General features: G+C 34.3%; 1 protein-coding gene across 3 annotated transcripts in view; it reads left to right on the top strand.

Moving 5' to 3' along the window:
- LOC143230917 (annulin-like) overlaps window positions 1–14,453 on the top strand; it is a 125,093-nt gene that overhangs the window by 77,329 nt on the left and 33,311 nt on the right. For all 3 annotated transcript variants that reach the window (XM_076465235.1, XM_076465236.1, XM_076465234.1), the window contains 2 exons: window positions 2,660–2,884; window positions 5,556–5,689. In XM_076465235.1, coding sequence (XP_076321350.1) covers window positions 2,660–2,884; window positions 5,556–5,689 — 359 coding nt within the window. The remainder of the gene's footprint in view (window positions 1–2,659; window positions 2,885–5,555; window positions 5,690–14,453) is intronic.

The following is a 14,453-nucleotide window of genomic DNA, read 5'->3' as shown; positions in this document are numbered from 1 at the left end:
CTGAAGAAAAAAATTAAATATATCATTTATTATTATAAGAAATTTTCAAACAACTTTTAATTTTTTTTGTGTGTGATTTAAAGTTGCTATTTTGATTATCAGCTGGTACTTGGTGAACCTGTATTTGAATTCAAATTGATTCTTTTCTTTAAAGAATTTTCACTTTGTGGGTAATAGCACGCACTTTTCTACAATTTTTTAAACTGGTGAACAAATATATCTTTCTACAATGGACGTAGCGTGTATGTCAGAATCTATGCAAGTAATCAAAACTCCTGCGCCACCTACTGAAGAATACCACAAACACATTTCCATAAAAACTTCGCACTTTGGGCATTAAAGATTAAAACAATCAGAAAAATAACTGTGGTATGTACAGCAACGAGATCTTTATAACAGAACACAGCTTGAAATAAACGTACTTTCTTCACAACAAGAACACGACTTTCACTAGGACTGGAGTGAAGGTTTGATTATGTCTTTATTGGTGTAATTTTTAAACGTGGTACTGAAAAACTGCATTTCTTAAAAATATATTATTGTTTTCAATAAACAGTAATACTTTTAATATATTTCAGTAAAATTTGAGCTCTGTACATTGAATCATTTTGATTCAAGGAGTTGCGTGTAACTAAAAAAAAAAAACAATCCGAATACTTTCCCCCATAAAGAATCAATTCTTAGAAAATTATTAGTACTTACTAGTACAAAGAGGCGCCCGTAGGGCAGCGTTTCTGTTAGCCTGTACAATTTTTACAAGAAGTAGTTTTCCCACGTATTGAACTAAAAATAATATGTAAAGTTCTGCTCCTTCCCAACCTATACATTACTAAAACTTGTGTTACCTGTTTCCTATCAAGTTTCCAAGTGCAAGCAATAAAATAATAATTTAAAATTATAATCACCGGAGGGCAAAACGGATCAGCTTTTATTTGGATTTAGGGATAATAAATATTACCTAAAATTATTAGTAATCAGTGGTAAGGGTTGTAATAAATATGGCGTAGTGCTTGGCAAACTTCGAAACATTTTAAACTGAGGAAGAGTATCTGGGTCTACTAAGTGTTATGTGTTATGAACCGACTGATTTTCATTACACAAACCGGTTTAATGGTAATAATGGTTTCAACTTCTCTGCGTGTATATATTTTGACTTGATTTTTATACAAAGGTGAAAATGTTAGTTACAGATTTATAAATTGCTATTGTTCATTAATAACAAAGCTCATGAGGGTTTTTACTGCCATGTCTATTGATAAATAGCACTCCAGGAACTATGTCTACTTTTATATGCACAATCAAAACAAAGAGCCATATGTTTATTTTGTTACTTATCTGAAACAGGTATATTTTGAGAAGTTTGAAGGAAAATGCCATTTATTAATGGTGTAAAAACTTCATCTCGTATGACAGCGTTTTAGATTCTAGAGGAGAATATATTTCATCCCATGGCAGTGTTCTAGAGATTAGAGGAGAGTACATGTATCAAATCGTAGTGCTCTCGAGCCTAGAGAAGAATATATGAGTACCATGGCAGTGCTTTAGGTGGGGAGAGGGAACGTATAGAAGTCAACAGTATGGTTTCTGAGGAGGACACGTGTCCACAACAATGAAAGGCTTAAAACCATTTTATATCTTCTCTATCCTTATAATGCAATGGAGAAGTTTATACTATAATAATCGATGAACCGCGTGACAGACAGTTTAAAACCGTAAACAAATACATAATGTCATAAAGTAAATTAAACTATTTCAGAAATGGATAAAGAATTAGATGAGTGATGGCGTTAATTCATGTATATTTTAATTAATATTTGAAATTAAACAAATTGTAGTCATAATACGTAGTTTCAAAATACAAATACGTATTTCGGGAATAAATAACGAAAGCAACTTTTTCATGCAGTTATGTTTAAAATATTACATTCTTGCAAAACATGTTGAATTATTAAACCATTTTCCAATTCCACATAAACTCCGAATGAACTTTATGTTTTGAAGTAAAAATTATTGAAGGTAGTAAGCCATTGGTTCTGTAGGCGTTACTAAGAAGAAGGTTTGTGTCTTAGAAGCTTATAACATTATATACAAAAATAACTTATGTTAATTAATCCTATATACAGAAATAACTTATGTTAATTAATCAACTATTAATGCATCCTGTGAAAACTCGCAGAGAATTTCAACTTTCCAATTGTTTTCCTTCACTTTAACTCTTTAAAAAAATATATAAAACAGCTTTAATAGGCACGGAAATTATAAGAATGTATTTGTTTCGTTTTTTTACTTTAAAAATCATTTTCTGCTTATAAGCTTATGAAACAACATAGTTTATGAATCTTAGTTTTTGATTAAGGTTTTTAAAACAGTAGCATGAAAAATGTCCTCAAATATACTCATTTCTTGAAAAACGCCCTCTGTTAAACCCATTTCTTGTCAAATGTCCTCAAATATATTTCTTGGAAAAAAATGTCTTGTCCTTTTAAAGGACTTGATGAACTTACCTATGAGGCGTGTGAGCAAAGATAAAAAACTAAGTAGAATAATGAAATGATATAATTATAACAGACTCAAAAAAAATTCTAATTTCTCTGTAAAAACGGAATATACAAAAACTAAATCCATCACAAGGTTTTAATGCAGTAAATACATATTTCAGCTCCAGAAGGTAGTTCTACTGAAGATCAAGTCTTGGTTGTTCAAAGTGTTGATTTATGCGTCTCTGAAAATGTGAATAATCATCACACCAGTGAGTACGATTTGGTTCAAAAAGACAAACCAAAACCTGTTCTTCGTCGTGGATTTCCTTTCAAGGTGAAAGTCGCTTTCAACAGAATCTACAATGGTGAAAAAGATGCCATTTGTCTTGTCTTTACAGTAAAAGGTGAGTATGGTTTGGGCGTTTATTGACAGTTTAAAGAGTGTCACATTATCTTACGTAATTCGAACCTTTTCATAAGAACGAAGATTAGGGTTGAGCTTAAACTTCGTTCTTCAGAAGTATGTATAGATTTGATGACAGTTATCAACAAAATTGCCATAACGTATTAATTAAACATTATATTTTGCTTTTTATCGTTTACTTAAGATATAATTTCTGTCAGTCACTTAAGAGCTAAGTAATTCTCAAAGGTTTTTACTTCATTTGAATCAATCGCTACGAAGCTGCCTTTCACTGCTAGTTTGTGTCAACTTATGTAATTTATATTTATTTATGTATATCTTTCAGGGCCCGGATGGCCAGGTGGTTGGGGCGCTCGACTCATAATCTGAGAGTCGCAGGTTCGAATCCCCGTCACACCAAACATCCCCACCCTTTCAGCCGTGAGGCCGTTATAATTTCGTTGATAGCCCAAGAGCCAGCGGTGGGTGATGATGACTAGCTGCATTCCCTCTACTCTGTCACTTCTTAATTAGGGACGACTAGCGTAGATAGCCTTCGTGTAGCTTTGCATGAAATTAAAACAAACAAGGACATGTATATGATAAGTGGCAAAAGAGTATCCAACCTTCTATCGTCGAATTCGACAATGGTAAAAGGGAGAATTTTTGGGAATGGACAAAGTGAAACATCTGGAAAATTTCCAATGAGTAATAAGCATTTGTCACAGGATGTCTGAACAGATTAATGTTTTGAAAACTACGCAGGCTTGTATTCAAGCCTTCCATCATTACGTTACCAACGAACACAGTGTGAACTTTAAACGTGAACGTTCATTATTGAAATTATTGTTGAATTCGTTTGTCAGTTCTAATTATTAGGTTTTGATCTCATCATGTAAATAAATTAAATACATACTTTTTTTTTATAGGCGTCAAACATACAGAACATGAAAAGCGCATGTGCCCCAAATTAATTAAAATGGGGGGATATATGTTCCCTAAACTTTTCACTTAATTTAGATGCGATATTAACAACAATATTAGATTGACAAAATCTCAAGCTTGTATAAGATGTTTGCAATTGGTTATTACCAATACTTTTGACATTGCAAATATGTTGAACTGTTGTACGTACTTAAGTAGGTAATTAGTGTTCTTTGTGATTTATTACTTAAAATTATGTTTCATGCCCTCTTAAGATTGTGTAAAATAAACTTTGTAAACATAGTTTTGACATTACCATCCTAAAAACTTGTTCAACATAGTTAGCCATCCATGGCTTCTTTTGGCAGTCACCTATTGTTTATTGGAAGGAACACCTATCAGCAAATTTCAAAATCACGCAGTATATTTAAAAGCATACTTACGCATTGAAAAAACTGTCCAATTGTTTAGTTACGTTACTCATTTCAATGAGGTCGTGATGTACGCGATTGGATGAATAAGTATCACAAATCATATCGGCGTCAAGCTCGACATTTGCAAAGATATTTCTTAGCGAAAAAAATCGATTCCATTTTTCGAAAAGTAAAACATAGTAAAATATAATAAATGTTAATTAAAGCAGTTGTTCTAAGACTGCGACCTATTTCTTGTTTGTTTTGGAATTTCGCACAAAGCTACTCGAGGGCTATCTGTGCTAGCCGTCCCTAATTTAGCAGTGTACTAGAGGGAAGGCAGCTAGTCATCACCACCCACCGCCAACTGTTGGGCTACTCTTTTACCAACGAATAGTGGGATTGACCGTAACATTATAACGCCCCCACGGCTGGGAGGGCGAGCACGTTTGGTGCGACGGGGATTCGAACCCGCGACCGTCAATTACGAGTCCGTGACATGCATGTACACTCACTGGATACTTTTACTACTAAGAAACGTTCAGTTAATAACGCATCATACTCTTTTGACCTCTGTTAAGGAATTTAAACGCGACTCTCAGATTACGATGCGCACGCCTTAAAGCGCTTGGCCATGCCAGGCCACCTTATTTCTTGAGACTATGACATATTTCAATAATCCAAAGAAGAGAAAATAGTGTTTAGTTACTTAAACTATGTATTTAAAAACGGCTGGTATGAGTAGAGAAAGCACTAGTAGAGGAACGTTTTGACCTTCTTCGGTCATCGTTAGTTTCACAAAGAAAGAAACGGAAACTGACCGGTAGCTGATCACATGTTTAAAGGCGGTTGTGTAATTGAGTGGGAATGTAGAGGGCGTGCTTAGATGTTGGATATATTTATTAATATAGGTATAAAGGTGTTTTTTTGTATTAGTTTATTTTGGGCTTGAGTTGTTGTATAAGTTAGCGTTCGGTTAGATTTATCTTCCTTTTATCCAGTTGTGTTAGATTTTTAGGGGCACTAAGTTTTAGTAGAAGTGCTTTGGTGTTTATGATTAAAGCAATCAATTAAATGCAGTAACATTATAATTTCAACTCCAGTGAGTCAAAATATCTTATAAGAATGCTTCCCAAAAAAGTTGTCTTGTAAGAATTATATTACAGTAGTATTTAAAATATCACTTTTCTATAATTAGGTTAGAACAAAACGCAGATTCTGTGACTTCCTTTTTACGTCAGTTTTATAATTTTCAGGTAGCGAAGACGTATTGTATTACTATTTTAGTATTTTAAAACCTGGAAATCCTAATGTTTCTAAATGTTTATCTTGCAGGAGCTCCCAATCCTACTTACGCTCAAGGCACTATGAACGTCATACCGGTAGTTCCCGCTGGTGATGATGTGCTTCCCTCTGATGGCTGGCAAGCTAGACTCTTATTTGTGGATGATAAATCCGCCACTCTAGAGGTAAAGTACCTAGATTATAGGTTTTAAAAATGGTATTATTTACGATTAAATGTTTGTATGATTAGCCGACAAATCCGGAATTATAAGAACTTTAAAATAAAAAAATGTTTTTGTTGTTAATCATTTTTTTTCAATTGTTATAACATGAAGCTGAAAATATTATTATTGTTTAATTATTTGTCATCAAAGAAGAAATTTTAAATTATTCACTACGTTTTACAACGTTGCTACTCAGTCACACAGACGTATATCTTTGGACTTATAACGTTAGAAACCTGTTTCGATACCCATGGTTGGCAGAGCGCAGATAGGCCGTTGTGTAGCTTTGTGTTTAACATCAAACAAAAGCTTTACAAATATAAATGTATCTCAGAACAGCTGGTATGAGTATTAACACTGTTATTGATAAGCAGAGAACAACGTTTTGACCTTCATAGGTCATCTTCAGGTTAACAAAGAGAGAATTTGCAACTGACCGTTGCCGGACACCTGTTTCAGGGATGAGTATATAAACGGGTACCAGATTCCTACTAGGGGGGTGTTGCAGTTAGATGTTAGGTTATTAATTAGTAGAGGTATAAAGGTGTTCCTTTATATTGGTTTAATTTTGGTTGTAGTTGTTGTATAAGTAGGGCTTCTTTGATTTTGCGTTTGTTTATATTTGTTTCCCTACTTAGTATCTGGGTGTTTTGTATGGTTATGTCGTGTTTATTTGATTTGCAGTGTTCAAAAACGTGTGAAGATGTTCTTTGATCTAGTTTCCATTTTTTTGCATTTTTTTCCAATTTCGAAGTCGTGGCAGTTGTTGCATTGTATTTTATAAATTATGTTGGTGTTGCGTTTGTCAGGGTAATTTTTACATGGTATGAACTTTGATTTTGTACATCGTATTTGAATACAATTCGCGTTTACTGGAATGTTGTGTTATAAGTTTTTTTTCCAAACGATGGTTATTGTTTTCGCTGATGTTGGGAGCATATGGCATGCAGCAATGTGAGGTTTTGTAGTTTTTTGTATCTTGGGATTTATTGTCGTTTATCTAACGACAATAAATCTCTCGTCCCTAAGACATGTGCTCGGCAACGGTCAGTTGTAAACTCTCTCTTTTGTTAACCTGAAAATGACCAAAGAAAGTCGATAGGTTGTTCTCTGCTTTAGTAGTAAAAGTGTTAATACCCCTACCAGCCGTCCTGAGATATATTTTTACTTCAAGTGGATTTTCTCGACATCCCTTTTAGAAGGAAGCAATTCCTTATGATACGGCTTAGGTGGTTAGAAAATATAGTCATTAACACCCAACGTGCTATTTGTAACTAACATTACTGCTAGATTTTGTTTTTTGTTGCTAAGCGCAACGTCGCGTAATGGGTTGTCTGTACTGTACCCATCACGAGTATTGAAACTCGGTTTTTAGCAGTGTAAGCCTTCAGACTTACACTAAGTCATTGAGGACTTGTTACTAAAAGCACAATATTTATAATTGTATTTTTTTATAATTCGAAATCAGTCACACTGAAAAATAAAATAACTTCAGGCACATGGATCGTAAATTACCTTGAATTAAATAAGGTTATATTTCTTGCGATTTCTGAGAGGTTTTTTGCAGTGAGTGTGTCATAATTTTTTGAAGCCATTTCTGCACGATTTATTAGCTCTGAGGAACAAAGATAATAAAAATAATTATAATCGATTTGAGTGCATTAAAGTCGGCGTTTCTTAGAACTAAAACTATTCAGTTATTAAAAGGGACCTACAAATACACTAATCGTCTAAGTATTGTATTTTCGTGATTATTGTAAGTTGTAAAAATTAAAGAACTTTAGATAAAATACTAACAAAAAGAAACATCCGTTTTGGGATTTTCAGATGAAATTATCTGCTTGTTTGTCCGAAGAAAAGAAATAGTTAAAATTTGTGTCTGAACGGTACAGAATTCATCGTTGTTCTAATCGATAATTGATTTTCAGATGATATTTTTGACAATCGATCCAGGAAATGACGTTTATTTTTGACAATCGATCCAGGAAATGACGTTTGACAAAGGTGTTGGTTCTACTTTGAGGAATTAACTTAAACTGTGTACTTTGCTTATTTTTCGGTAGGGCAAGGTGTGTAATACGGCTTATGCCTTAATGTAAGTATTCGGCAATTCATTTATCCTGTTATACTTAAAGATGAGTATTATTGCCTTTAATGTTACGTAGAATATTGAATATTTCAGTAAAGTAGCTGCCATGCGTTTTAAGCCGAACTCCAAACCAGCGTGATAATTTTTACAGGTTAAACTTGAATCTGCTGTGTATTTCGCAATGACTAATGTTTTCGAACATGAGGAGACATTTGTGGTTTCGCAGTAAATACGATGAAGATTAGGACACTTTGTGATGACAATGCATGTGTTAGTGAGGGGGAGCACAGGAGAGTGTCAGTGATGAGGAGTTGAGAAACTTTGTGGTGTTTTATTTTTAGTGTCGATATCGGTGTGTGTGTGCGTGTGTACATCTTTCAATCACAGACCTGACAAAGCGCTGTGTCCTAGATTCCTTTACCGACGTCAGATCATGACCCTGTAACAAAGTTACTTAATCAAAACCTTCGCTGTGAAAATACACAAGTAGTGGCTAAATGAAGAAGACTGGTTAACCATATGGTATCTTGACGACTGGATTTGGTTAACCATATGGTATCTTGACAGCCGACAGAAAAGGGGGTCACATAAACCAGATAAGCTGGGGTTTATGTGTATCTAAATCCGTTGGAATTAACGTAACTGGAGAATAAAGTAAATTTTACATGAGTCAAGGTGTACAAAACAGAAGTTTACACATACCGGAAAGCATACCTGAACGAATATTTTATAAACGCCTAGAATTACTTGAGAAAAGAAGTAATTGTGGATATAAGAAGTAACGTTTAATAGAAACTATAGCCAAAACTAATGTATTACAGGTTTATAATGAACGGTCTGTTATATTAAATATACACAAATCCCGACTGCGAAATCCACACACAGAAAAAGGGAAAGGAAAAATGTGAAGAAAAATACAAGATTCCAAGAATATATTGATAACAATAAACACAAATATCACTACTTACCTACGAATAACCAGTATGGCTAAAACTAGGTGTTTGGGTAAATATTTGTCTCTGTCAATCTACTGTGCAACCAGAAGACAGATTCAAAGAATAAAGAAGCTATGCCTGTATAACACGTTAGCCAAAATTTGGAATATTGCACTTATTAAATTCAACATATGCTGTTACATATTATAATTTATTCCGAACGAGTTTCCGATTTCTTATATTACGTATGTTAACGTATTACGATTTCAAATAGCCAGAAATTTTAAGTTAGAATTAATTGAATGTCGATATTTATCAAATTATTGATATTTGCCAACAAGGTTGATACACACATTTTTTTTTCTTAAGAGAAATATATTTTAATATAGAAACAACAATGCAATTTCTAATAACGGGTTATCACAAATAGTTATTACAAATAATAAGTTATATACAAAAGTTTTACAAACTTACAAACAATATTGAGCCTTCTGTCTCATCTGAATATTTTACAGACGGTTCACGGAGAGCGAATTAATTCTATGTTGAGACACAGGTACACTTTTTTTGACAGCTAGCTAGCTGCTTCATTGAGCACCTGTAAGTTTTCACCAACGACAATATCTAATATCCCCATAGAAATACTAACGTCTGGAGCTAATTCACTAAAGTTAAACTGTCTGTAATGTTTAAAATCTATAAACGTTTTTAATCAAATATCTGTAGTTTTCCGATTAATAAGCGTTTCTCACAGTTATAGCTCTGAGGTTTATAGTATACTAATTGTACCAATCCAACAGTATTAAAACTCTCTCTCCTCGTGTTTCGATGGCTACCCTGTATACTCATTAGGCAAGATTTTTGAAGACTCAGCTGGCAATAATACTGGCGATCACTAGTGTTTTATATACGTACATAGTACATTGTTGATTCCTAAGCTTGAGAATCTTCTACAAATTTAGAGAACAGTTGGGACTTTTGTAACACATATTTAACAATATGCGTTACATGCATTTCTAAATATATATTATAGTAAACTGAAGTAAACGTATATTTCAAAATAAATTTAGAACAGTAAATCCTTATAGATTTAAAAATTGGCGTTAAAGAATTTTTAACTAAGATATTACACACACACTTTAACAATAATTCTTTAAGATAATTAAACAATTTCATAAATCATGACAGTACATAACACAATCATATGATGATCATACAGAGCACGCGTCAGACAGAAGTACCATCCCCTTGACATCGGTTACATATCTTTATTCCACAAATTAATTAAACAGTGGGTTGTGAACAGTGTAAATTGCAACAGCTTGCTCTAATGCAGATACATACATATTGAAATGTTCTAAAGGTAACACTAAAGTCAATGTTTCTTTTCACACAGTTGAATAGTTCTTTTGGTGACAGTTAAAATGTTTAGAAAAATAACAAACAAGGTATTCAATACTTCCGTTGTCTAATTGTAATAAAATGGTAGCAGCACCACAATTGGTGGCATCAACAGCTAATACGAAAGGCTTATCAAAGCCAGGTGCCATCAATAAAGGGTAAGTGCATAATAAAGATTTGGCATTTTCAAAACCAGATTGATATGCTTAAGACCACTTGAACTTTTAATTTTTCTTCAGTGGGTTTCTTAATGGTATGGGGATGTCAGAAAAATTTTATAAAGCTTCCTGTAATAACCAGCCATTCCTAAAGTTCTCATCAAGGCTTCCTGTAATAACCAGCCATTCCCAGAGTTCTCATCAAACTTTTCTTGTTTGTAGGAATTGGATAATTCGCAATGTAATTAATTTTGGCTTGAATTGGAAAAACTTGGCCAGAATCTATTACATGATCTAAGTAAGCAACCTGAGTTTTACAAAATTAATTTAAATTGAGATTGTTTTTTTAAGTCTCTCAAAAACATCCCATAATATACATAAGTGTTCTTTCAAGGTGTTACTGTAAATTAAAATATCATCAATATAAATTCCAACATTTGACAGGTTGTTCAGACATTAATTTATGATTTGCTGGAAAACTGCCTGAGAATTTTTCATCCCAAATGGCATTGCACTGTACTGGTATAATTTATCAGAGGTAACAGAAACAAATATTTCCTTTACCCTGTCAGTTAGAGAAATACCCCAGTATCTTATCAACAGGTCACATTTTATGATGTAACTCGTTTTTACAAATTTAGAAAACAGTTGTGACTTTCGCAATACTTATTTAACAATATACGTTGCATTATTTTTTATAGATATATATTAAACTTTAATTAAGGTAGATATTAGAATAAATGTATAACGGTAAATCTGTTACAATTACTGACCTATCTTTTAGGATAATCAAAGGTGGCAGCACCCTAACCTTGGCATGGCATTTGTCATACGACTGCGTTTTATTTGTCAATAATCTGTACTACTTTACAAGTGATAATAGAGGATCGTGCTAATAATCCACTTAATGCTCAACCAAACTGAGATATGATAAATGAATATTCATTCTCGGGTTCATTAAACTAATTATCTTGGAATATTCTTGTCAAGCATTGCAAGAGTGTTCGGGAAGAGTGCTCCTACACTTCACATTATCTTCTCTTTTAACATAATCGAAGGATTTTATACTTTGCAATAAAATGTATCTCACACTATTTTACTGCCTCCACCAACTTGCACTGTTGGAACGAATATCAAAAGTATGGTTTAATGTTTCCTGTGTTTATCGCCATATAGCCATCAACCAACCTTTACAGAGAAGTATAAAATACAAATTATCATATTCTATCTTATGCTTTTACTCATCTATTATTCATAGTTTGGGCTTTAAGTACAAGTGAGTGATGTCTTCTCGTCTCCACCTTAAATAAGCCATTTTTGAAGTTGTTGTTTGGTGCCATACTGCGATTATTCTAATATTGTTGATATCACACAAATGAAGGTAATCAAATTTCGTCACTGTTGAAAGAATCAACCCATTCTAACATCTGTTGCACGTTACAAACCTATCACCAACACTTGGTGAAACCAGTTTTTAACCTAGTGCCAGACATTTTTCAATTTAATTTTCAGAGATATTAACTTTAACTGAAAATGTCGTTGAACAACCAGTCAATGGGAAGTAATTTGATAAGGAAGCTCCTTCTATGTAAGCGTCCATTGTCAAACACTTTTAAAAATCTTTCCTTTTGCTCATAATTTTGCAAGCTTACCAAGATATGATTGCATCTTGGAATTACAGAGATCAAACATTACACTATGTAATAAAATTTTTATTTTTATTTATCCTGGGCAGAAAGTGTTATTTCCCATTTGCTTATGCCTAAAGTAAATGTAAAAGACCTATTTTTCTTTTCAAACTTTGCTTTTGTGGTCTGTGTAATGAAATATTCGAATTTACCTATTTTCCAGAACATTCCAGGTAGATTCAATGCTGAATAGCTGATAGAGAATTTTCTCGAATTTTTAAGAACTTTCTAGAATGTTGTAGAACTTACGAGAATTTTCAAGAACCTTTTAGAATTTTCTAGAACTTTCCATAGTAATATATATACAGGGGCTTACTATTCACCACTTCAGTTTAGTTCTAGCTGCCTAAGTGAACACATAGACCTATCTGATTTTATCAGAGATGGCGTCAAGAAACTGCAAGCATTCTCCAGACACATTCTGCTATGTATGTGGCCAATTCATCAAGCCAAAAGCGAAAAAGTATTCTGTGACAGCATCTGCTAAAATGTGTGAAGCCTACAAGACATATTTCAGCATGCCTGTCGGGGATCAAGACAAACCCTGGGGACCTCATTTTACCTGCGAGCAATGCAAAAAAAAAAAATCTCTAGAAGGTAAGACGGACAATTTTTGCTTGCTTTAATAGTAATATTTTATATTATACAAATTTTAAACCTTTTAAAATTTAAATATCTTTTAAATTAGTTTTTTAAATTTCCAATAGTATAGAAAAATATCACATGTAAAATATTTTGCATGAACCTCTTACACATTACTTGTGGATGAAGTAAATTTATTCTTTACAATAACAATTTTATTTTGCTCTTTTGCAGGATGGTACAGAGGGGAATAGAAAACCATGAAGTTCACTATTTCAAGAATTTGACGTAAACCAATTGACCACTCAAGCAATTGCTACTTTTGCATGGTGGACCCTTTCAAATGTCGGGCTGGCAAGAATGCATCTACTATCATGTATCCGGTCCTTCGATCATCTATCGCCCCAGTGCCACACTGCCCTGAGCTTCCTGTATCCACCTTGCCAGAGAGAAAGCAGCCATCCTCAGAAGACAGCAGCAAATCAGAAGAGGGGGTAAACGTCGGAGATCCAGATTACAATTTCAGAGGTGCAGCTGGTGAGAGAAACATATACTACCCCAACCAAAAGAACTTCAATGACTTGATCAGAGATCTTGGTCAAACAAAGTCGAATGTCGATCGTTTGACATCTAGGCTCAAGGAGTGGGATTTGTTAGATGAAAGTGTGCAAGTAGCAAGTCAGAGGAAGCTTTACCGACATTTTTCAAGCTTTTTCACTTGTCAAGATGGGCTCTGCTTCTGCTACAATGTATCCGGTCTGTGTGAGGTAATTGGAATTGCCTGTAGCCCGAACGAGTGGCACCTCTTCATTGATAGCTCATCCAGAAGTATCAAAGCTGTGCTGCTTCATGACGGAAATAAGTATCCTTCTCTTCACCTGCTCATTCGGTGCACCTCAAAGAGGAATACAACAGCGTAAAAACCTTGCTAGAAGCCTTGAAGTATGATGAATATGGCTGGGAGGTTATCGGAGACTTCAAAATGGTGGCATTCCTGATGGGTCTCCAAGGAGGCTTCACCAAATTTCCCTGTTATCTTTGCCTTTGAGACAGCAAGAGCACTGCAGCACACTACAACAGGAAGCACTGGCTGCAACGGACCGAGTTCTCTGTGGGAAGGCACAATGTCAAGTGTGAGCCACTAGTGAACCTCCAGAAGGTATTGTTACCACTATTGCACATAAAACCGGGTCTTATGGAACAATTTGTCACAGCTCGTGATAAGGAGCATGCAACCTTCAAGAACCTTCGAGATTTTTTCCCTAAACTGTCTGAGGCAATGATCTAAGCTGGTGCCTTCGTTGGACCACAAATAAAAAAGATCCTGGAGAGCACAGAATTCTCCAAGAAGCTCAGTAGGAAGGAAGAAATTTGGAGCAGCTTTGCTGCAGTGGTTCGGGGCTTTTGGGCAATCACAAGACCAAAAATTATATGGAACTGGTTGAAGCTCTGGTGAAGAACTACGGAAAAATGGGCTGCTGGATGTCCTTGAAAGTTCATATTCTTGATGCTCATCTTGATAAATTCAAGGAGGACATGGGAACATACTCAGAGGAGCAAGGCGAGCGCTTCCACCAAGATATACTGGATATTGAACGCCGCTACGAAGGAGCATATAACGAAAACGTGATGGGAGACTATATTAGGGGCTGATACGTGAAAGTGATTTACGTTTAAGTCGCAAATCTCGGAAAAACTACTCACTTCTAAACATTTTTTGTATAACTTTAGTATAAATACATGTAAATCTTGGTTCATATATTGTTTTATTCAGACCTTATGTAAATGAAAATGTGCAAATTTGCCCGTTTTTACATAGAAAATAGGTTAATTTCTAAATTTCATTATCCAGGTCACAAAAGCAAAGTTTGA

Source organism: Tachypleus tridentatus, chromosome 10 (genome assembly GCF_004210375.1).
Source record: "Tachypleus tridentatus isolate NWPU-2018 chromosome 10, ASM421037v1, whole genome shotgun sequence".
In the NCBI taxonomy this organism is placed as follows: Eukaryota; Metazoa; Arthropoda; class Merostomata; order Xiphosura; family Limulidae; genus Tachypleus; species Tachypleus tridentatus.
The sequence above is the reverse complement of the archived record's forward strand: the minus strand, read 5'-3'. Positions and strand labels throughout refer to the sequence as shown.